The sequence below is a fragment of the Staurois parvus genome, unplaced genomic scaffold (assembly GCF_062004578.1).
Source record: "Staurois parvus isolate SC_StPar_1 unplaced genomic scaffold, SC_StPar_1.0 ptg001918l, whole genome shotgun sequence".
NCBI lineage: Eukaryota > Metazoa > Chordata > Amphibia > Anura > Ranidae > Staurois > Staurois parvus.
The window spans coordinates 518,916-540,306 of record NW_028319714.1 but is presented as its reverse complement, the minus strand read 5'-3'; the positions used below and the strand labels follow the sequence as shown (position 1 = coordinate 540,306).

Sequence of the window (21,391 nt, the reverse complement as noted above, 5' to 3'; positions counted from 1 at the left end):
CAAATCACGGCTTGAACTATCTTGCTTTGCATGTAATGAGTTTATCTCATATATTAGTTTCACCTTTTAAGTTGCATTACTGAAATAAATTAACTTTTGCACGATATTCTAATTTTTCGAGTTTCACCTGTATATATTTTACATACCTATATCATGTCTGTATACAACCACAGGGAAGGGGCAAGCATTCACAAACAGAGAAGCATGTCATCCCTCTAACCAAAATGAAAAGGTTCTACCTTGAGATATAAAACCATATGGATCTTTTACCTTATTGTTTTAGAATACAAGTTACTGGGTGTCTGGCTTCCAGTGTCAGGACTTGTGTTTGAACCAAACTCTGGTAAAGAGGGCTCTGATCCAAATTCCAAGGCTCCAAACTGCACATTCAATCCAGTGACATCAGCCGATCCTGGCATCTCTACTGCAGATGCGGGAATCTGCCAAAAAAAAAAACAAAACAAAAAACACAAGGTGAAGTGAACCTTATCACTCGAAATAGGTAACGTTTATAGCAAGGCCAAGAAATCTTTAGCAGTAGGTTTCCAATACCTTTTACTTATATCTCAAAGCGGAGCTCCACCCAAAAGGGGAAGTTCTGCTTTAAAGACTGGTCCTCCGCTCCCCATTAAGGACTGGCACCCTTGGGAAGCAGGTACCTGAAATTGACAGGTACCCGCTCCCACTGCGATCGCCTAGGTGATTGGAAGCAGAAGTTGTCCTCCCGTCCTCCCTCTCCGTAGTCTTCTGGGACACGACAGGTCCCAGAAGACTACGGGGCCATTCAGGACGTGCAGCGCTTCTCATGCAAACGCAGTTGGCACCCGGCTGTGAAGCCGCAAGCTGTCACAGCCGGGTGCCCACACTGTGGATGGCGGCTCCTGGAACACCAGACAGCAGGTGAAACAGGCTGTGGAGGACACACCACAGGACAGGTAAGTGGTTGTTTTTTAAAAGTCAGCAGCTACAGTTTTTGTAGCTGCTGTCTTATTTTTTTACAGTGTGAGTTGAACTCCGCTTTAAGAGTCAAAGTTAACCTGACCTCTCCTCTAAAAGGTGCAAAAGGCCTCATTCTCTAGCTGCACACTGGTGTCCCTCTGGTGGAGCCATATAAATTCAGGACTTGCAAGTAATTAGAAGCCTCTATTGCATGGGCTTTAATTACATTTTTAGAGCAAGTCACTTTAATTTATTCAGCACATACTTCTAATGGGCCTTGCAAGCTTGTAGACCCCCAGCACGCTCTGTAAGCAGGCCTTGACTTTCAACTCGGGGCTCCAAAATTCCCTTGGACAGAGAACAGACTGCTGAATAAATGGCACTGACAGGTGCCACAGAATGCAACAGTGGTACTTCTTTAAGTGGGGTGTACGTGACAGATTCTCTTTAACTGGCAGACAGTAATTGCAAATGCAGAGCACTCAGCGCTATAGTATTCCACACACAAGGTTCAGATATGTGCTTGGAAATAAAACATCACTGTGCTCTGGACTCACTTTTTCTTAAACCGGGGCAGAAAAAAAACAAAACACAAAAACAAAAAACCAAGAGCTGTCTGTCTATATCAGCCATCAAGGCTATAATTCTGTCTGCCAAGGCCAAAGAACTATTTAATAAAGTCATAAAAAAAATCTATAAGCAATACCCTGACCAAGAAGCGTGAGACTGCAACAATGGAGGAAGGATTCTCTGGGTTACTGACCTTCGAAGTTGGGGGTATCCTCCGTTTCTGCGGTTTTATGTGTTTCTGCTGATGAGTCTGCTGGGCGGACATGGCCTGGGAGTCCAGTGACACACTGGGCAGCTGCAGCATTTTGCCCACAGAGGTAGAGCTGTCCACCGGAGACGTCTCGCGCAGCTTCACCTGTGAAGTGAAGGTCTCCAGTCCGGGAGGTGGTACAGGCACTGGCTGTACCTGGTGCTGCTGCTGTCGCTGGGCAAGCTGGCTGAGCACAGGCGAGGGCTCCGGCTGGGATTTGAAATCTACGGTAAAAAAACAGAACGGCTTAGTGGGCTTAACGCAGGCCATAGACGGGGAGAAAACCGGCCGAAAATTCATCTGAAAGAATAATCGGCCAATTTTCGGATCGTTAGTGGGTGAATTTGTTGGCAGTTTTTCATGATTCTGACACAATTCTTTAATCGGTGAAGTTGGAAAAAAATCGGCCGAATTTGCCGATCGGCCGATTTTCATGGCAATGATGGGCAAATCGGCCGATCTTTTTACCGATTAACAAAAATGCACATGAGCCGTGACCTGCAAGAAGAGGAAAAAGAAGAAACAGAAGAAGATGAAGACAAAAGAAAAAGAACATCTGTACTTTTAAATGTCAAATAGAATAGTGGAGTGAAAGTATAGCAAAGTTGCAACACTGTATCCATTTGTATCCAAATAGAAACATCTGTATCCGAAATGGATACAAATAGATACAATGTTGCAACTTTGCTATACTTTTAAATGTCAAATATAATAGTGGAGCTCTCTGCAACTATTATATTTGCCGGCCGTAGACGGGACGAAAATCAGCCAACTTTTTTTTTACCAATGGTGGTATCGTCGGCTGATTGAACGACCGATTTTTCGTTTTTCTTAAAAAAAACGAAAAATAAAAAAACGGCTGGTTTTCTCCCTGTCTATGGCCTGCATAAGATAAAGTGCCAGACACAACTGCTTTGGTCTTACACCCAAAACCTCATGTATAGTCTAGCTAGGCCTTGGATCCAGAGGAATCAATATAAAAAAAAAAAAAGAAAAAAAAAAAGAAAAAAAAAAAAAGAATCATTGAGGTGCCTGTACATTAGCACGGTTACCTTAGAAATGTTTTAGCCAGGTCAGCTATTAACCACTTCATGTCCGGACACTTTTACCCCCTTCCTGGCCAGGCCAATTTTCAGCGCTGTCACACTTTGAATAACAATTGCATGGTCATGCAACACTGTACCCGTATTAATTTTTTAGCATTTTTTTTTTTGAGACACATAAAACTTTATTTTGGTGGTATTTAATCACCACTGGGATTTTTGATGAAAAAGCCCAAAAATTTAGAAAAAAAGTGTTTTTCTTATAAAATTTTACAAATAATCTTTCTTCATAAATCTTGGCCAAAATGTATTCAGTTATCTTTTTAGTAACAACAAAAAAAATAACCCAAATTAGTTTATAACCAAACATTGTCACAGTATAGGGGCTGCCAGGGTACCCCAAATTAGCTGTGTCCACCCTCCCCTGCAATAATACATTCCAGCCCAATAAAGTGCATTGCAGTCCCAAAACTTCGTTAAGTAATTTCCTCCATGTCATTTGTATATTTCAGTCCCGTGTCCAGGGGGGCGTGCCTCGTTGCCGAGCAACGAGGCCCGCCCCTCATTGCCAGGACGACTGGGGAGCGTCCTACACCGTTTTAAGAGACCGGTGCTGGGCTCTTCCCGATCATCCTCTTCTGCTGCCAAGCCACTGAGGGATCCCAGCTGCGGCGGGACCCTCGTGGCCAACTCTGCCTGAGACCCCCCCAAGGATACGGGGGAGCCACGGGGGGGGGGGGGGGGAATACTACCACGGACTATGCCACGCATACTATCCCGTTTCCTTGTGGGCTCGGGCGCCCTGTCGGATCCGTGAGTGTATGCTCCCCGTTTCGCCTGAACTGTTCTTGTACTTCTCCTCTGCCTCTCTGTTGGATTACAAACTGCTGTAGAGACTTTAACTTTGCCCCTCTCCTTGCTATTTCCATACTGGGCGCTGTCCCACTCCCTGCAATCCCCCTCCTACTCCGAGACCCAGATTACCCGCTGTGCTGTGTGCTGAGGAGGTTCGCCCCCCCTTTTTTCTGTTCCTGTCGCCTGCTGTGAGCCAGGACCTACCTGCCGGAGCCCTGATTGTCCGCAAGTTGCCTACCTCCCTGGAAGCTGCCCGCTGTCGAGTGTCTGCAAGCTACATACCCCCCCTGGAAGCCGCCTGCTGCTGAACATCTGCAACATGCCCATCGTGAGTGTCCCTAGAAGCCATGAACTGCCCCTAGTGTGCGCACAGACCACCCTTGTCATGAACTGTCCCTATTGTGTGCGCAGACCACCCTTGTCATGAGCTACCCCTATTGCACGCCCAGACTACCCTTACTTGAACCGCCCCATGGCGTGCCCGCAGTATAGCTACCTGGGATGCCCCTGAGTGCTTGAGCCATCGCTACCTACTGAGTCCCCGTGAGCCTGATGTCCCTAGAAAGCTGGGTGGGAGCTGTGCTGAGGTCAGCCCCCCTAGTCAAGGTCCTGCTGAGTCCCCGTGAGCCTGTTCCTAGTATGCTGTGTGGGAGCTGTGATGAGACCAGATGCCACAGCCAAAGTCCCGTTGAGTCCCCGTGAGCCTGATGTTGTCCCTAGTACGCTGTGTGGGGGTTGTGCTGAGGTCAGACCCCATCGCCAAGGTCCCATTGAGTACCCATGAGCCCGCTTATCGTGGGTGTCCCTACAAGCTGCATGCCGCGGAGTGCCATGAACTGTCCTGATTAAGTGTCTTTCATAGTTCAATAAAGCTTTGTGTGTTCCCCATCTTCTTTGTGCATTCTGCCCTGCCTACGCTTCCGTCACAATTATAATTTTTCAAAATGTTTTTTTTACATTTCATTTTTTGGATTATTTATTTTTTAACATACTGTCACCCTAGCAGTACAGTGTAACTATATTGACACTGTACTTGTGGGGGGTGATGATTTTTTTTTTTTTTTTCTACACCGATTGCTTTTACACCCATAAAGGCTGTAAAAGCAATCATTTCTCCTTCTCTCTGACTGCATTCTTACAGCCATTGATAAATACTGTGGGAGCTGTGATTGGTCACAGCTTGTCACATGGTACAAGGCTGTTGTGAATAGCCCTGTACCATGTGATCTCTGTGATCGTTCACAGATTTCATAAGTAGTAAGCAATGATATCAGAAGTGACATCTTGCTTACACCTATTCATGTGATCACTGACTGGCCAATCAGTGATCACATGATCGGGACCACACACAGAGGTCCCGTACAGAGATCGGTGTTATCCAGATACAGCAGGCACCGGATTGTGGAGCAGCGTGCTCCCAGGGAGCGAGCACAATCCAAAATGGCGGACGCCATTTATGAACACCAACCCACCCCTGCACTGCCACTGTCCGGCCATTTATATACAGCGACCGGACGGGAAGTGGTTGTATCACCTGAGGCCAGTCACTTCACTGGGTGTATGTGAGTGTTTACAAAGAGGTGAAACAAATCCTCCTACATAAGTTGTACCTGTTTATCTACATCTGTATTTCCTCTATATCCACTCAAAGAGAAGAATTTACGCAGGATCTCCCTGAAAAGCAGGAGGCGGGGAGCTGAAGTTACACTTCCAGGAGAGATCTGAGCCCTGAACGGAGGGAAAGGACACATCCGCCCCTCCACACAGAACAGAGATGAAGCTGTAAAAGACAGGCTGTGCCCTCCCGTCACCATTTTTCTCTTGGTCTCAGAAAAACTCATCAGAAGTGATTCATGCTGACAGCAGGCAGAAATGACACTTAGTTGCCCTCCCAGAACTAGACGACTGTGCTGTAGCATTCTTTCCGCTATGGTTTAGTCGGGAGATGGTTAAGATTTGATTTTGGGCTTTAACCACTTTCCGTCCGGCCCATGTATATAAACGGCTGGACGGGGGCAGTGCAGGGGTGGGTTCCCGTTCATAAACGGCGCCCACCATTTTGGACTATGCGTGCTGCCTCGGAGCGCGCAACACCGTGATCCGGAACACCAATCACTGTACGGGACCTCTGTGTAAGGTCCCGATCATGTTAACACTAATTGGCCAATCAGTGATCACATGAATACTAGTAAGCAAGATGTCACTTCTGACATCATTTCTTACTACTTGTGAAATCTGTGACTGATCACAGAGATCACATGGTACAGGGCTATTCACAACAGCCTTGTACTATGTAACAAGCTGTGACCAACCACAGCTCACACAGTATTTCTCAATGGCTGCAAGAATGCAGTCAGAGAGGAGAAATGATTGCTTTTACAGCCTTTATGTGTGTAAAAGCAATCAATGTAAAAAAAAAAAAAAAAAAAATCATCACCCCCAAAAAAGTAGTACAGTGTCACAGACATTGTACTGCTAGGGTGACAGTATGTTAAAAATGTTAAAAAAAACATATATAAAAAATAAAAATGTTAAAAACATTTTTTCAAAAAATTTAAATTTTTGGTTAGAAACTAATTTGGTTTTTTTTTTTTACAACTAAAAAGATAACTGAATATTTTTGGCCAAGATTTATGAAGAAAGATTATTTCCAAACTTTTATAAGAAAAACACTTTCAAAATTGTTGGACTTTTTCATTTATATAGCAAAAACTAAAAATCCCAGAGGTGAATAAATACCACCAAAATAAAGTTTTATCTTTCTCAAAGAAATGCTAAAAATTTCATACAGGTACAGTGTTGCATGACCGCGCAATTGTCATTCTAACTGTGACAGCACTGAAAGCTGAAAATTGGCAGGGGCAGGGGGGGGGGGGGGGGGAAAGTGTCCGGACCGGAAGGGGGGGGAAAGTGTCCGGACCGGAAGGGGGGGGAAAGTGTCCGGACCGGAAGGGGGGGGAAAGTGTCCGGACCGGAAGGGGGGGGAAAGTGTCCGGACCGGAAGGGGGGGGAAAGTGTCCGGACCGGAAGGGGGGGGAAAGTGTCCGGACCGGAAGGGGGGGGAAAGTGTCCGGACCGGAAGGGGGGGGAAAGTGTCCGGACCGGAAGGGGGGGGAAAGTGTCCGGACCGGAAGGGGGGGGAAAGTGTCCGGACCGGAAGGGGGGGGAAAGTGTCCGGACCGGAAGGGGGGGGAAAGTGTCCGGACCGGAAGGGGGGGGAAAGTGTCCGGACCGGAAGGGGGGGGAAAGTGTCCGGACCGGAAGGGGGGGGAAAGTGTCCGGACCGGAAGGGGGGGGGAAAGTGTCCGGACCGGAAGGGGGGGGAAAGTGTCCGGACCGGAAGGGGGGGGAAAGTGTCCGGACCGGAAGGGGGGGCGAAAGTGTCCGGACCGGAAGGGGGGCGAAAGTGTCCGGACCGGAAGGGGGGCGAAAGTGTCCGGACCGGAAGGGGGCGAAAGTGTCCGGACCGGAAGGGGGCGAAAGTGTCCGGACCGGAAGGGGGCGAAAGTGTCCGGACCGGAAGGGGGCGAAAGTGTCCGGACCGGAAGGGGGCGAAAGTGTCCGGACCGGAAGGGGGCGAAAGTGTCCGGACCGGAAGGGGGCGAAAGTGTCCGGACCGGAAGGGGGCGAAAGTGTCCGGACCGGAAGGGGGCGAAAGTGTCCGGACTGGAAGTGGTTAAAAACAGAATATCGAAAGCTGCACTAAACCACCTACCTGGCAAGCAAATGTGTTGCTAAGAAAAGCTCGCCTCTTGTCACAATAGCAAACAATGATTGACACATAGTTGAAAATAAAGCCAATCTGGGAATTCAAGAGGTTCTTTTCTGCCAGGGGCTGGCAAGAGGACTTTGCAGTTTATCAAATACAAGAACTCCTTTCGATGAAAAGACTCGGCCAGTACACTCAGAATCAATGTTTCCACACAAAATTCAGATATGTGCTTGGAAATCAAAACATCACTGCGTCCTGGCTAGCCTACATAAGCACAGCCTAAATTTTAGATTGGAATCGGCGTCCTCATGTCCCCGTTGTGGCCTTGAGGGTGCTGGTCTGTTACATGTTTTGGGCCTGTCAGGGCCTTGCTTCATATTGGCAGGACATCTTTACTTCGCATTTGCTAGTGCCCTGTACCCCAGAAGCTGGCTTTTTGAGTATTTTGAATGATTTTGTTTCTCACTCATTCTAGGCCAGGGGTAGGCAACCTGCGGCTCTCTAGCTGTTGTGGAACTACATTTCCCATGAGGCATTGCAAAGATTACAAAACTGACAGTTACAGCTATGACTTGCAGAGGCATGATGGGACTTGTAGTCCTGCGGCTCTCAGGTTGCCTACCCCTGGCCTAGGATATTGATACGTTTGCTTCTATTTTTTGCTAGAAAACGTGTTTTGTTGAATTGGAAGGGAGATACTCCGCCCTCTATACACCGATTTTATCGCATAGGTAATTTGGTGCCGCCTCAATATAAGCTGATCTATAACCCTAGGATCACATCTGTGCGGGTGGTGCCGCTGCGGATCCGCACAAAATTCTGTGCAGCCGCACCACCCGCACAGAGGAATGCGGACCCGCAGGCCGGCGCCATTAGTTCTAATGGCACGCCGCCCGCACTGGAAAACGCAACCGTACTGGGAACCTCGGCTGCATTTTCCAAAGAAGTGCAGGGACTTCTCTGCGTGTCACGGGTGTCCATTCAAATGAATGGGCTCTCGTGTCCATGCAAAATGCGGCCCACACGGCCGCATAGATGTGAACCGGGGTAAAGGACAGACCTGTCCCCGAAAATTTACGAACATCTGGCAGCCTTGGCTGGATATAGCGGACTCCTTTTGGGGAGATGCTCTCGTCACAACCTTTGTCGCAGGGTTCTATGGTTTGATTGGTTGGATTTTACATGCTAATGATTTCCTCTGATTTGTAAGGCAGTTGATGGTGTGGATGGTTGTGTTTGTTTGTGTCTGTTGTATGTGTTTGGCTGTGTGTTTGTATGTTTCTGACTGCTTACCTGTTATGTTATTATTTTGTTTTGTGATTCTCTCTCGTTATATGTATGGGGTTTCGGGCCTGCAATAAATTGTTTGTTTTCTGATCCCCTTTTATGTATCCTTACGTTTTGATTTTAGTTTCTATTTGTCTTTCTTGTTCTGTTATTGTTTGTGTTATATAAACCTAAAATAAACACCTATGCACGGTTTTGGGGCGTTTCATAGGCATTTGCCAAGCGTTAAAACCGCACCACAAATGCCTATAATGGTAGTAACGCTCCGCAAATGCCTTGCAACTGCCTCGCAAGCGCCCCGCAAACGCCTGCCAGGCATTTGGGGAGCGGCACTATAGACTTGAATAGGAGGCCTCAACTCCTTTTACCTCAACATGTGGCGTCAGTTTTGCCACGATGCGTCGCAAACACTTCAGTGTGAACAGCACTGTGTGCTGCCATGTGCAGAATTTTCATAGGCATTTGAGAAGCGTTAAAATGCTTCCCAAACGCCTGCTGACAAAGCTAGTGTAAATGTAGCTGTCACAGCTGCTTCCCCTCTCAGCCCCCTGCTCTGTCCCTGCTCTCCCTGTCGTCCCTCACCCTTTCCCTAAGAACCCCCTGGGGGGTGGGGGGGGGGGGAAGGTGCCCCTTTCACCTCCTGCAGACATGAAAGGCATTCCTAGGACAGGCTGGAGCCAGCTCGAGCCCTGACACCTGAAGCGCGTACGGGAGGCTCCCGCGCTTGCAGATGTCCTTGGACAAAAGCCACGTTCACAGAGGGCTCCGGCCCCCCCTCGGTTGCCTAGGCAACTAGGGGGCGTCCGGCATGAGTTTAAGAAGCTGATGCCGGGCGCTCCCGGGAGAATTCACCGCTGTGCAGCCACTGAAGGAGCCTGAGCTTCGGCAGGGACCTTCGTGGCCAGACTCTGCAGAGACCCAAGCCCCCCCACCCCCCTTCAGAGCAGAGGAAGACTGCCTGCTAGCCACCAGAGATCTGTGAGTACATGCTCTCTCCCTGCTTCACTTGAACTGTTCCTGTGCTGACCCCACACCACCCCCCTGTTGGATTACAATTGCTACAGAGACTCTTCCTTGGCTCTCGGTGTTGAACTTTAAGTGTGTTTGTCCCTCCTTGTCGCCCTTTACTAGCGTATTCGCCCTCCCTGCGAACTCCCCGATCTAGTGACTGTCATCTGTTTGCCTCAATAAAGCTTTGTGCGTTTGCCATCTACTCTGTGTGTCCTGTCCTGTCTACCCTCCGTCACAGTAGCCTTAAAAAAAATTTATGTTGGAACTAAAGGCAATTTTATTTCTCATTTTGCATAGAGTAAGGGAAGGTTATAACCCCTGTCAATTTGTTGCCATTTCTGTCCCATTGTAGAGATTTTAACTTCCTGTCCCGTAAACAAAACAGGAAGTGAGAGGAACCCCACCCCCTTCCACCAGTATGAGAATTCCTGATTTGTCCCCATTGGAAAATTTTCCTTTAATAATGGTAAACAGGACAAACAAAGAGAATGAATCTCCCTAATAGGGTACCAACAGCTATAAAAGCATGACGAGTTCTGACCCTTCTTCACTCTAACCAAAACTTTAAAAAGATTGCCTTTAGTTATACTTTAAGTCATAGACAGTCTGGGTGCCAGCTGGGTAGGTTCACCACTGCATTTGCTTTGGTGAAAAGTTAGCATTATAGAAAGTGATGGGAATTCAAAAATCTAAGAATTGTCACCATAGGGCGCAAAGCTGATAGGGACACCTGTTCTGGTGACAACTATGGGGAATTCGCACTTTGGAGAGATTTCTGCACTTCCTGTAGAATCTCCAGGATATGAGGCGAAATCTCCAAGGAGATACGGACAGCAGAAAAGGCTGATGGGGCCATTAACCCTTCTCTCCTGATAGATCATTTATAGGTAAAGGTGATCCAGGGAATATCAGATTGGTTCTCGGGGGATTAGGAAGGAATTTTTTCCCTGCAGGAGCAAATTGGATCGTGCTTTGCTGTTTTATTTTTGCTTTCCTCTGGATCAACTGTGGGTGTAGGATAACTTTTTTTTTTTATGGTTGAACTGGATGGACTTTTGTCTTTTTTTAGCCAGACTAACTATGTATCACTTCAGGCTTTTGCAGGTATAGCTATATAAAACTTTAAAATGTAAGTGCCTATACAGTTTAAAATCCATTAATATACTGTCTCTCTGTGTTCTGCACATGATTAGTTTGCTCTCTATTTTTTGTCACTGTGCCGAAAATGTAGACAGGCATTTGCGAGGCGTTAATACCAATAAACTTCATTATAGGTTTTTGTGGTGCGGTTTTAATGCTTTGGAAACGCCTATCAAACACCTCAAAAACGGGCATAGGGTGTTTGGGGAGCGTTAAAAATGCTTCTCAAATGCCTGTCAAACACTATAGGGGAGTTTGGCAAGAGTTAGAAATAAGTTAAGTGTGAACAAGCCCGTAGCCTTCCTAGCGGTCTGATTATGTCCATATTTCTGTGCTCAAAGCGGTACATTTTTTTGCATGGAAATATGTCGTTTTCTTATTGTAGGCCTGAAATTTAGGAATAACTCACTGAAATCTGTCCGAACAAGAGTCTAGTAAACATCCCGGGTATGATAAAGTTTGAAACACAAAATCAAATTATAATTTAATAAATCATAAAAAATAATAATAAATGTAATTCAATAATATAATCAAACCAAAAACACAGAAATTAGAAATATAGCGCCAAGTTCGCACATCGCTGAGCTCAGTGGCAGAATCGTTTTCAGTGTCTGATGACAAATTTCCCCCACGAATCATTATCACTCAATTCTGCAAGTGGTTCTGATTTACTATCGCTGTTCTCTAGCCGGTCTAAAACCGCTTTTGACCTAAAGGGACGCTTTTTGGACGCCATGGACGTTTCTCAGTTTCCAGGCAGAAAGAACAGTAAAAATGCAGGCAGGGCGCCGGACAAAGCACTTGGGACAAAATGTATGTGAAATGGTTTGTTACAGTAATGTTATACTATGTGATTTTAGTGAATGTCACTTTTACAACTTTCAAATTTCCCGCCGGTTCCATCCTGACGTCGCAGGGGACGGAACCCGGAAGACAGATGTCGGCATCGGCCGGAGGAGATGGCCGGGGACACTGCAGGAGGGACATCGCGGAAGCGCAGGGCAAGGTAAGTGCAGAAGAGATCCCGGAGCAACGCTGCAGTGTATTCCCGAGTGTAGCTCGGGGTTACCGCTTTTGGTACTGAAACTTTACCCCGAGCTACACTCGGGAATGCCGCCAGGGGGGTTAAATATGCAATTTGTACTTCTATATGCTGCAAGAAAAGCCAGCGTATCAAAAGAATGTCAGAGAACACTGTTTAAAAAATTTCTAGTTTGCTTTTATTGGGGTGCGACAACAGCATACGACCAGAATCCTGTGGACCTGAATCATCATTTTGAGATGTGATTTTGAATAAACAGATGGCTTTTTTGCTTTCTGAAGTGGCAGATTCTCTTGCAGTATTGATTATGGTACCTCCACGGCTGTGTGCACACATACATACACGGGCAGGCATATCTGCATGTTACATATGTAGTCTCTTCCTTCTGTTTAGTAGGCTGCTTTAATCCACAAGACGGGTCGGTAGAAAGAAAGCCAAAACATTTTACAATTCATATATATATATATATATATATATATATATATATATATATATATATATATAAATAAAAGATTTACAATACTGACCACAGACCAGAGGATTCTTTGCTTATATTTAGGTCATGAAGGGGTAAGCAAATGAATATTCTCACTCCCAGCCAGGAGTTTCAGACATACCTCTCCTCAGTGGCCTATATTCTGTTAGATATTTCTCTGTAGGTCCAAACACTTCCTCCTCTAAAGTCATCATGCAGTTCACAGCCTTGTGTGTTCATTAGAAATTCCACAGAGAACTATGAGGCCTTTATATAATCATCTGAACTGATCCCAAGCCTTTTCCCATGAGAAAAACTATTTCTGACAGATTCACCTATTTATATAGCTGCTCCTGGCGATTTCTTCACCTGCCCACATAAAGCAGATGTACGGCTCCTTTCATAAAGCATTAAAAGGAGAAGTATAGGCAAAGCTCTTTTGGCTCTCCTCCTGCAGGTCACAGGAGTGCACTCCTGTGACTCTTGATCAGCCGACAGCAGGCTAAAGTCGGCCGTCATAAATACTGAAAACTTAAATGTCGCACTCCAAAAATTTTTGGAGCGCGACATTTAAGTTTTCAGTATTTATGGTTTAATAACACATGATTATGAGGATGTGTACTAATGTCAGCAAACCACATTATTAAGGATATAGCAATTTATTCACTTTTTTTGTGGCTCACAAGTACAATTTATATATTTATAAAGTCGGCCGTTAGCTGACGTCAGTCAGTCCACTCAGGCTCTGGAGCGATCCTGACATTAAGTGCCTGGTCATACCAGTGCGATTTGCAAATTTAAATGGCATCTAATGAATGTGAATGTCGGCGTCTTAACACGTGCGATTTGCTGCAGTGTGATTTCTAAAGTGACTTCCTGCAATCTAGTTGTGATTTCACATATATAGAATATCATGGAAAGCGCACTGCAAATAGCAAGAAATTGTTTAAAATCTTCACAAGTAGCAATACAGTCTTCAGAAATCGCAGCGGTGTGACCGGTGGCTAAATATTGGGATTCACTCAGATGCCTGGACCGGCAGCTAGCTCAGGCTCTCAGAGCGCTACTCACACAACCCACAGCCTGGGGCTCCAGTGAGCCCTGGCGGGGCAGAGGAGAGAGCCAGTGACTCACAGTCACCACTCTCTGCTCACTGAAGACCGAGAACCGAGTGATCTGCAGTGTTTAATCGCTCGGGTCTCGGTCTTAGGGACGGCGGGGGACAGAAGCAGCATCAGATCAATGCTGCCTCCACCCAGGTAAGTATATATTCGTTTTATTAAAACCCCATACTTCTCTTAAAAACACTCTCTAACTTATTTTTAAACCTCATTGGAGTCAGCTGAAAATACTTCACTTTTAAAATAAGTATGCCAATCCTGGTGCGCTAGCTTTGTGAATTAAGCCCATGGTCCAATAATTGTGGAAAGAATCCAAAAGGTGTTTTTTCCTGAAGACAGTAGTTGAAAAAAGTTGTTTTTCCTGTGTTGTTACTTTTGTTGGTCCACTCTTTACTGCTGTTAACTTCGGTAGCAAGATAATTTTTTTTTTTTCCAGAAAACATTTTTACTTGTGTTGCATCTTAGTGCTGCAAATCACATACAGCAACTTCCCCCATCTACATGCATTTACTCCAGCAATGGCTGCACAGCAATCCTCAGGGTAAGCTGGCCAAATGTGACAATGGCAGAACAAGTCTGCACATGGATTGTCGGCACAGCAAATTATCGTCTCTGCTGGATGCTTAAGTGACACAACAGGAGAGCAACTGCCTTAAAACATAGGTTTACACCTACTTTTAAGTGGAACTAAACCCATTGATCTAACAGTTTCCAAAAAATATTACAGTCAAGGCATGCCGTGAATAACTGTCACTGTTGCCTATGTTCTCAAATGATTACCATAGGTTCACATCTGTGCGGGTGGTGCCGCTGCGGATCTGCACGAAAATCCGTGCAGCCGCACAGAAACATGAGGACCCGCGGGTGCCATTAGTTCTAATGGCACGCCGCCCGCACTGGGAAACGCAATCGTACTGGAAACGAGGTTTCCGTGCGGGTGTAGTTTTCCAAAGAAGTGCAGGGACTTCTTTCTCTGCGTGTCACGGGCACGGGAGTCCATTCAAATGAATGGGCTCTCGTGCCCGTGCAAAACGCGGCCCGCACAACCGCATAGATGTGAACCGGGGTCTAAAGAGGAGTTACGACCCTTGGGAGACCCATGTGAAAATACTGAGGCTGCTGACTTATTAGGGCACTAATCTGTGCAGCGGTGCCCTCGCCAATTCTTCAATCGGCTATTGGGTGCTGGCACCGCCATCTTTACTAAAGCGAAAATGGCAGCAAAGCCTTGCGGCTTCACAGACGGTTTTGTACTGCGCATGCGCAAAGCGCCAATCAAGCTTACATGCTTTCAAGCCTTGAGAAACCACTTTCGAGAGATGTGACACTCTGGTGTGAATGGGAACCCTAGGATACATGGGGAATTCCAATGTTTCATACAAAAGAGATTGCCTCGGGGGGTCAGGAAGGAATTTTTTTCCCTGCAGGAGCAAAGTTTGATCGTGCTTTGCTGGGTTTATTGCCTTCCTCTGGATCAACTGTGGGTATAGGATAACTGTTTTTTTTGGTTGAACTGGATGGACTTTTGTCTTTATTCAGCCAGACTAACTATGTAAGCACACAAAAGCCCCCAAATAAAAAAGAAAAACCCTTAAAAAAAAAAAAAACCACAAAAAAATGAATGGGCTCAATGCCCGTGCAAAACACGGCCCGCACGGTCACATAGGTGTGAACCGAGGCTTCTTCTCTGCTTGTCACGGGCACGGGAGTCCATTTAAATGAACGGGCTCTTGTGCCCGTGCAAAATGCGGCCCATTTTATTTCTCTTTTTCAAAAAAGGATCTGGAAAATGTTGTGGTTTGAAATCTATGGGTATATCTTTGGTGTACATGACTTTGTACCCTGTCATGTTTCACATGACTGTCTTATGCCTTTAAGTGTTCTTTGTATTTTGTCTCTGCTCCTCCCTTTTCTCTGGTTTAGTTCTTGCTGTATAGATAGCCCACCCCTTTTCCCAGAAATGCATTTCAGCTTCATGCCTCATGTTTTATGGAAGCTGATCACATTATGATCTTTTGACCTATCCGACGTTCATTGTTGTAAGATTCCCTCAGTTTAAATAAACTTGACAAGATCTACAAGGTGTCATCCAATCGAGTCACTGCCTGTGTTATTCAACTAAGATTGGAGTTATCGCTATCTCATCACATGTGTAAGTTACAGAGATCACACTTTCAATGCTTTGATTGGAGAGACAGAACATACCCCTTTTATATTATTAACGATGTAACTAAGGCTGGCCATAGACTGGCCGTTTATTGGCCAAATTGTCGGCCGATAAATGAAAACTCGGTCGTTGCCGTTGCTGCCACCAATGTCTACGAAAAACAGCAGTTTTTCGTGGATTTTCCAGCATGACCGATAAAAAGAAACGAGAAGATCCACAAAAAATGGCCGACGGCATTGCCCCACTAATGGCGTGAATATCGGCCGATTTTTCGTGCCGATAAACGACCCATCTATGGCCTGCATAAGGCTACACTCCGTTTGAGATTGTGGTTGTCTGATTATATTTGTACATGGATCCATACGTCAATTAATAACAGATCGGATTTAAAAAAAAATTGCAGTACTTATAGAAGCCACATTTAAAAAAAAAAAAAAAAAGCGGAGATTAATTACCATACAAAGCTACCTAAAATAAGGGCCTGCTTTAAAAACAGAAAAAAAAAAAAAAAAGGATGCTCTTACCGAACTGACTGAGGACAGATGACTGTGGCACTGAAGGCTTAATGTCCCAGGAAGAGGCAGGTGCTGCATTACTGCCACTTTGCTGAGAATTCTGGGTAGAGAACTGCCCCAATCCAGGACTCTTCAGCTGTTCCAATATTTGGGCACCAGCGGAATTTGTCAGTTTTGACGTTCCAAGCTCACCAAACCCAGACCCGAGCACAGAAGACTGGAAGACAAGGAAGGCATGACAATGTTGATAAAGTAGGACAATAGCCAAAAAAAAAAAAAAGCAAAAACAAATTACATGATGCAGTCTGTCACTATGGTGGTGTTATTAACACAGCAGGTTCTTTTTTTGTAACATTTTAATTACCCGTTCATCCTGTCAGCAGACTAGTTATTTTTCCATATCGTGCAACAGGTCAAGCTGTCCAGCAAAGGTGGCAGTTACAAGGGTGGGAAAAAAAACATAAAACACTGGGGAATGCATAAAATAGTCAGTATTATTTATATGTCTTAAACTTTTTTTTTCCCCAAAAGAACATTTTAAAAACAGTAACCACTTAAAAAGCATTAGCTGGAGTTTGCTTTAATTTATTTATTTTATTTAAGAGGCACTAACACTGCCCGTGAATTTTACTTTCCATATACCACTTAACTTCGATGCTCCTTTATGCAATATAAACACACTCATAGGGAGTGATGAGCTAATCACTGCCAGGTTCAGGTTATGTGTGGCAAACTTTACCGATGTTCAGGAGTCAAATCCAAAATGGCGGTCAACCTTAGAAGTCAGTACTGACCATTTTCTACGATAATAAAAACGGTACGGGGACTTAGGGTACATTGGTACATGTTTCAATGCATTTTTTTTCCTTTTATTTTTTCAAATAATTCCTGTCAGCGGGGAGCAGTGATTTTAATATTTAAAGTGAAACATTAAAAAATCCACAATGCCTTTAAAATAAAACCTGCTTGGGAAGATGTCCTCAAACAGCATGCAAAGCGGCACATCTGTACATGTATACAGTGTAGTACATTTACAAAAGGGGGAAAATGCCTTTTAAAGTGAATGCAAAATTACTTCTATTATTTGCTTCATTTTGGTCTGTTAAATACACCTCAAATAGCATTTTATTATAGCTGTTAAACAACTGCAAAAAAATAAAAGTACTGTTCCAGCCAGAAGGCTTGACAGCTGAGGGATACCTTCCTGTACTCTACTGCCTCAATTAGCATTGTTGCCTGCGATCTCAGGGGACTACAAAGCACCTTCCCTTGTAATGGAGAAGAGGAAGCAGCAAAAAGAAGATTTTTTACCTTCATGCATAGAATGCATGAAGGTAAAAAACCTTCTGTCTTTACAACCACTTGCCCACCAGAGGATTTCCCCCCTTCCTGACCAGGCCATTTTTTTTGCATTATGGCGCTGCATTACTTTAACTGACAAATGCGCAGTTGTGCAACACTGCACTCAAACTAAATTTATGTCCTTTCCCCCCCCCCCCACAAATCAAGCTTTCGGTAGCATTTCATCACCTATAAAAATAAAAGAAAAAAATAATTTTGCGAAAACCCCCGATATTTTTGACTTTTTACTATTAAACATGTCTAGTAAAAAAAATTTTAAAAATCAAATTGTTATAAATTTAGGCCAAACTGTATTCTGCTCCATGTCTTTGCTAAAAAAAATCCCAATACGTGTAAATTTATTGATTTACGTAAAAGTTATAGCGTCTACAAATGGCGGTATAGATACTGGGATTTTTTTAATAATAATGGCGATGATCAGCTACTTATAGCGGGACTGCGGCGGACATTGACACTGGGGGGGAACTGATTTGGTGTCAATGACATCCCCAGTGACATCAATACAGTGATCAGTGCTTAAAAAAACAAAAATAAAAAACACACTAACATTGTACTAATGGCACTGGGCAGGAAGGGGTTAACATAAAGGGGCGATCAAAGGGTTAACTGTGTACAGGGAGTGTTTTACTAGGGGGTCGTGTCAGTGTGCTTCACTGTAATCACACTGCTTTGGATGGCTGTACTACGCACAGCTATCCAAAGCAGTGTGCCCGAGTTGACAAAGGAGGAGAACGGTTAGTAAACAAAACAGTTCTCCTCCCTGTTGGAGATACTTGGAAATCACCGCCCGGGACCCGGTGATGGACGGCGGCGTGGGTAGGGCAATGCAAAATCACACACACATTATATATTATATATATCTATATATACACACACACAAACACATATAGTAATTACCGGCCGGGGCTCGGTGATTGAGAGCCGCAAACGTGAATGGCGGCGCGGATAGAGTGCGCGCCCCCTACCTGGAAATGTGAAATCACACGTGTGTATACACACACACACACACACACACACACACACACACACACACACACACACACACATATATTTTATTTATTTCAGGTACTTCTATAGCGCCCTCAATTTACGCAGTGCTTTACATATATATTGTACATTCACATCAGTTCCTGCCCCCGAGCAGCGTACAATCTAAGGTCCCTAACTCACATTCATACATACACATACTAGGACAATTTAGACAGGAGCCAATTAACCTACCAGCATGTCTTTGGAGTGTGGGAGGAAACCGGAGTACCCGGAGGAAACCCACGCAGGCACAGGGAGAACATGCAAACTCCAGGCAGGTGGTGCCGTAGTTGGGATTCGAACCAAACGACCCTGGTACTGCCAGGTGGAAGTGCTAACCAGTGTGTGTGTAGGTGATTTTACGCACCCATGCCACCCTGTAGCAGTATTTTTGCTATAGAACGATCGGTAAGAGGTTAAGGGAATTCCTTGGGGGACCTATAGGTCACCAACTTTTTTGTGCACAACCCGAAATTGGGGATTTTATTGTACTTTCACTAATAATGGTAAACAGGACAAATAGAGAGGGTGAACCTCCTTAACAGGGGCACAGACAGCAATTAAAACTGACAAGAATTCTAGTCCCTCTCCACTCTATCCAAAATAAAAAAAAAAAAAAAAAAGTTTACTTTAAACATTTTCATAAAACAGGAGTCCATGATGTCTGCACAGCACTGAAGATGTGATTTACCAGGCTCTGAGGAGTAAAGCTGTTCACTGCGCTGGAGCTGCTAGCTGTGGATGTCATCTGAGAGCTATGCTGAGAGTTTGTGAACACCAGGGCCTGACCAAAGTTCTGCTGCGATGATGACTCAAAACCGGCAGATTCTGTTTCAGTGCTGTTTGTCTGTGGCTTCTGAAGGAGGGCTACCAAGTCAATGCTGCGGAATGGAAACAACTGTTAAAATACAAAGCTTACATGGGAGACATTAGAACACTGAGTAAAAAATGCAACAAAACACAGACATAAACCAAAAGCAGAACAATCTGGTGTCAAGCTTCCTGTTAAAGTAACCTCTGCGTTCACTTCCAACGCATCAATTATCCCAAACAGTACTACAGCCTGCCTATAGAGAATGTCCCTCTTCAGGAGCTGCGGACAAATTACCATTGCGCTCTATAGGCTGCCTATGGTTTAAAAAAAAACCAAAAAGAAACAATCCACTTTATATACATTTACCCCTTGCCATCCAGAGGGATTTACCCCCCTCTCTGACCAGGTCAGTTTTTGCGATATGGCGCGGCATTACTTTAACTGACAATTGCGCGATCATGAAACGCTGCACCCAAATTAAATTTACAACCTTTTTTGACCACAAATTGAGCTTTCTTTTGGTGGTATTTGATCGTCTGTACATTTATTTTATTTTTATAGCGCAAAAAAGACCGCCAATTTTGAAACCCTATTTTAGAATTTTTGCTATTAAGCATGTCCAGTATAAAAAAAAAAAAAAATCTAATTTCATCAAAATTTAGGCCAAAATGTATTCCGCGACATGTCTTTGCTACAATAAAAAATCCCAATATGTGTAAATTAATAGGTTTACGTGAAAGTTGTAGCGTTTACAAAATGGTAGAGATTGCCAGTGACACCAATACAGTGATCAGTGCTAAAAAAAAAAAAAAAAAAAAAAGCACTGACACTGTACTAATGGCATTGGGTAGGAAGGGGTTAACATGAGGGGCAAATAAAGGGTTAACTGTGTGCAGGTAGTGTTTTACTAGAGAACGTGTCAGTGTGCTTCACTGTAAGCACACTGCGCTGGATGGCTGTGCTGTGCAACGCCATCCAAAGCAGTGTGCCCGAGCTGACAGCTGAAAGAACAGTAAAAATGCAGGCAGGGCGCTGGACAAAGCACTCGGGACAAAATGTATGTGAAATGGTTTGATACAGGAATTTTATACTATGTGATTTTAGTGTATTAGTGAATGTCACTTTTTGACATTTTTAAATTTCCCGCCGGTTCCGTCCCCCGTATGTATGTCTCGACGTCGCAGGGAACGGAACCCGGAAGACAGATGCCGGCATCAGCCGGAGGACATGGCCAGGGACGCTGCAGGGGGGACAGTGCGGGAGCGCAGGACAAGGTAAGTGTTGGAGGGATCCCGGAGCAACGCTGCAGTGTATTCCTGAGTGTAGCTCGGGGTTACGGCTTTTGGTGCTGAAAATTAACCCCGAGCTACACTCGGGAATACCGCCAGGGGGAGGTTAAATGACCAGATGCATTTCTAATATCCAACTGGAACACTTGCTTCAGGGTCAGGAAGGTCTTGAGGCAGTAACATACAGGCAAAAGCAATCCAAAACCTTTGCCTGAGCAATCTGTCACTGTCAGTCCCTGGAGAGCCTCAATTTTACAAATGACACGTGGCCAAAGTGATGAGATCATTCATGTGACCATGCAATAAAGGGAAGGAAGAATTACATTTGACAAAGAAAAGAATGAAATCTGAAATGTTGTAGTTCTTGATTAGACACAGAAACCCAAAGCAAGAGCCCTAATGAAAGCCAAAACATCCTGTATAGGTTTTCAAGAAGACAAGTTTAAATAAGCATCCCCATTTTACCTCTGTCCTGCGGTGATGTGGTTCTCTGTAGGGACAGAGGATGCAGTAAAGACCTTGGTTTCAGAAAGCTGCAAGAAAATACAGAATACCAGAATTAATTAAAATGGGGAAAAAAAAGAAAAAAACAGTGCCATTAAGCAATATTTACAGCCCCTAGTTATAATGGAGCCATATGCAACTAAAAAAAAAAACACAAAAAAAGAACCAAAAAAAAAAAAAAAAAAAAACAGCATATTTATAAAGAACAGCAATGTACTTTACAAATGTGCATTGAGCTCTGCATGGTGCAGGAGCATGGCAAGCTT

The 21,391-nt window shown here is 44.7% G+C and overlaps 1 protein-coding gene and 2 non-coding genes across 15 annotated transcripts in view; all 3 read right to left on the bottom strand.

Moving 5' to 3' along the window:
• UBAP2 (ubiquitin associated protein 2) overlaps positions 1-21,391 on the bottom strand; it is a 156,083-nt gene that overhangs the window by 36,860 nt on the left and 97,832 nt on the right. For all 13 annotated transcript variants that reach the window (XM_089664442.1, XM_089664440.1, XM_089664441.1 and 10 more), the window contains 5 exons: positions 21,087-21,154; positions 19,210-19,399; positions 16,137-16,344; positions 1,703-1,983; positions 271-440 (listed from right to left, as the gene is read on the bottom strand). In XM_089664442.1, the coding sequence (XP_089520568.1) occupies positions 271-440; positions 1,703-1,983; positions 16,137-16,344; positions 19,210-19,399; positions 21,087-21,154 (917 nt within the window). The remainder of the gene's footprint in view (positions 1-270; positions 441-1,702; positions 1,984-16,136; positions 16,345-19,209; positions 19,400-21,086; positions 21,155-21,391) is intronic.
• Positions 1,411-1,492, bottom strand: LOC149433803 (small nucleolar RNA SNORD121A). The gene has a single exon (XR_016308847.1). It is a non-coding gene; the product is annotated as a small nucleolar RNA SNORD121A (small nucleolar RNA).
• On the bottom strand, positions 7,551-7,630 carry LOC149433802 (small nucleolar RNA SNORD121A). The gene has a single exon (XR_016308848.1). It is a non-coding gene; the product is annotated as a small nucleolar RNA SNORD121A (small nucleolar RNA).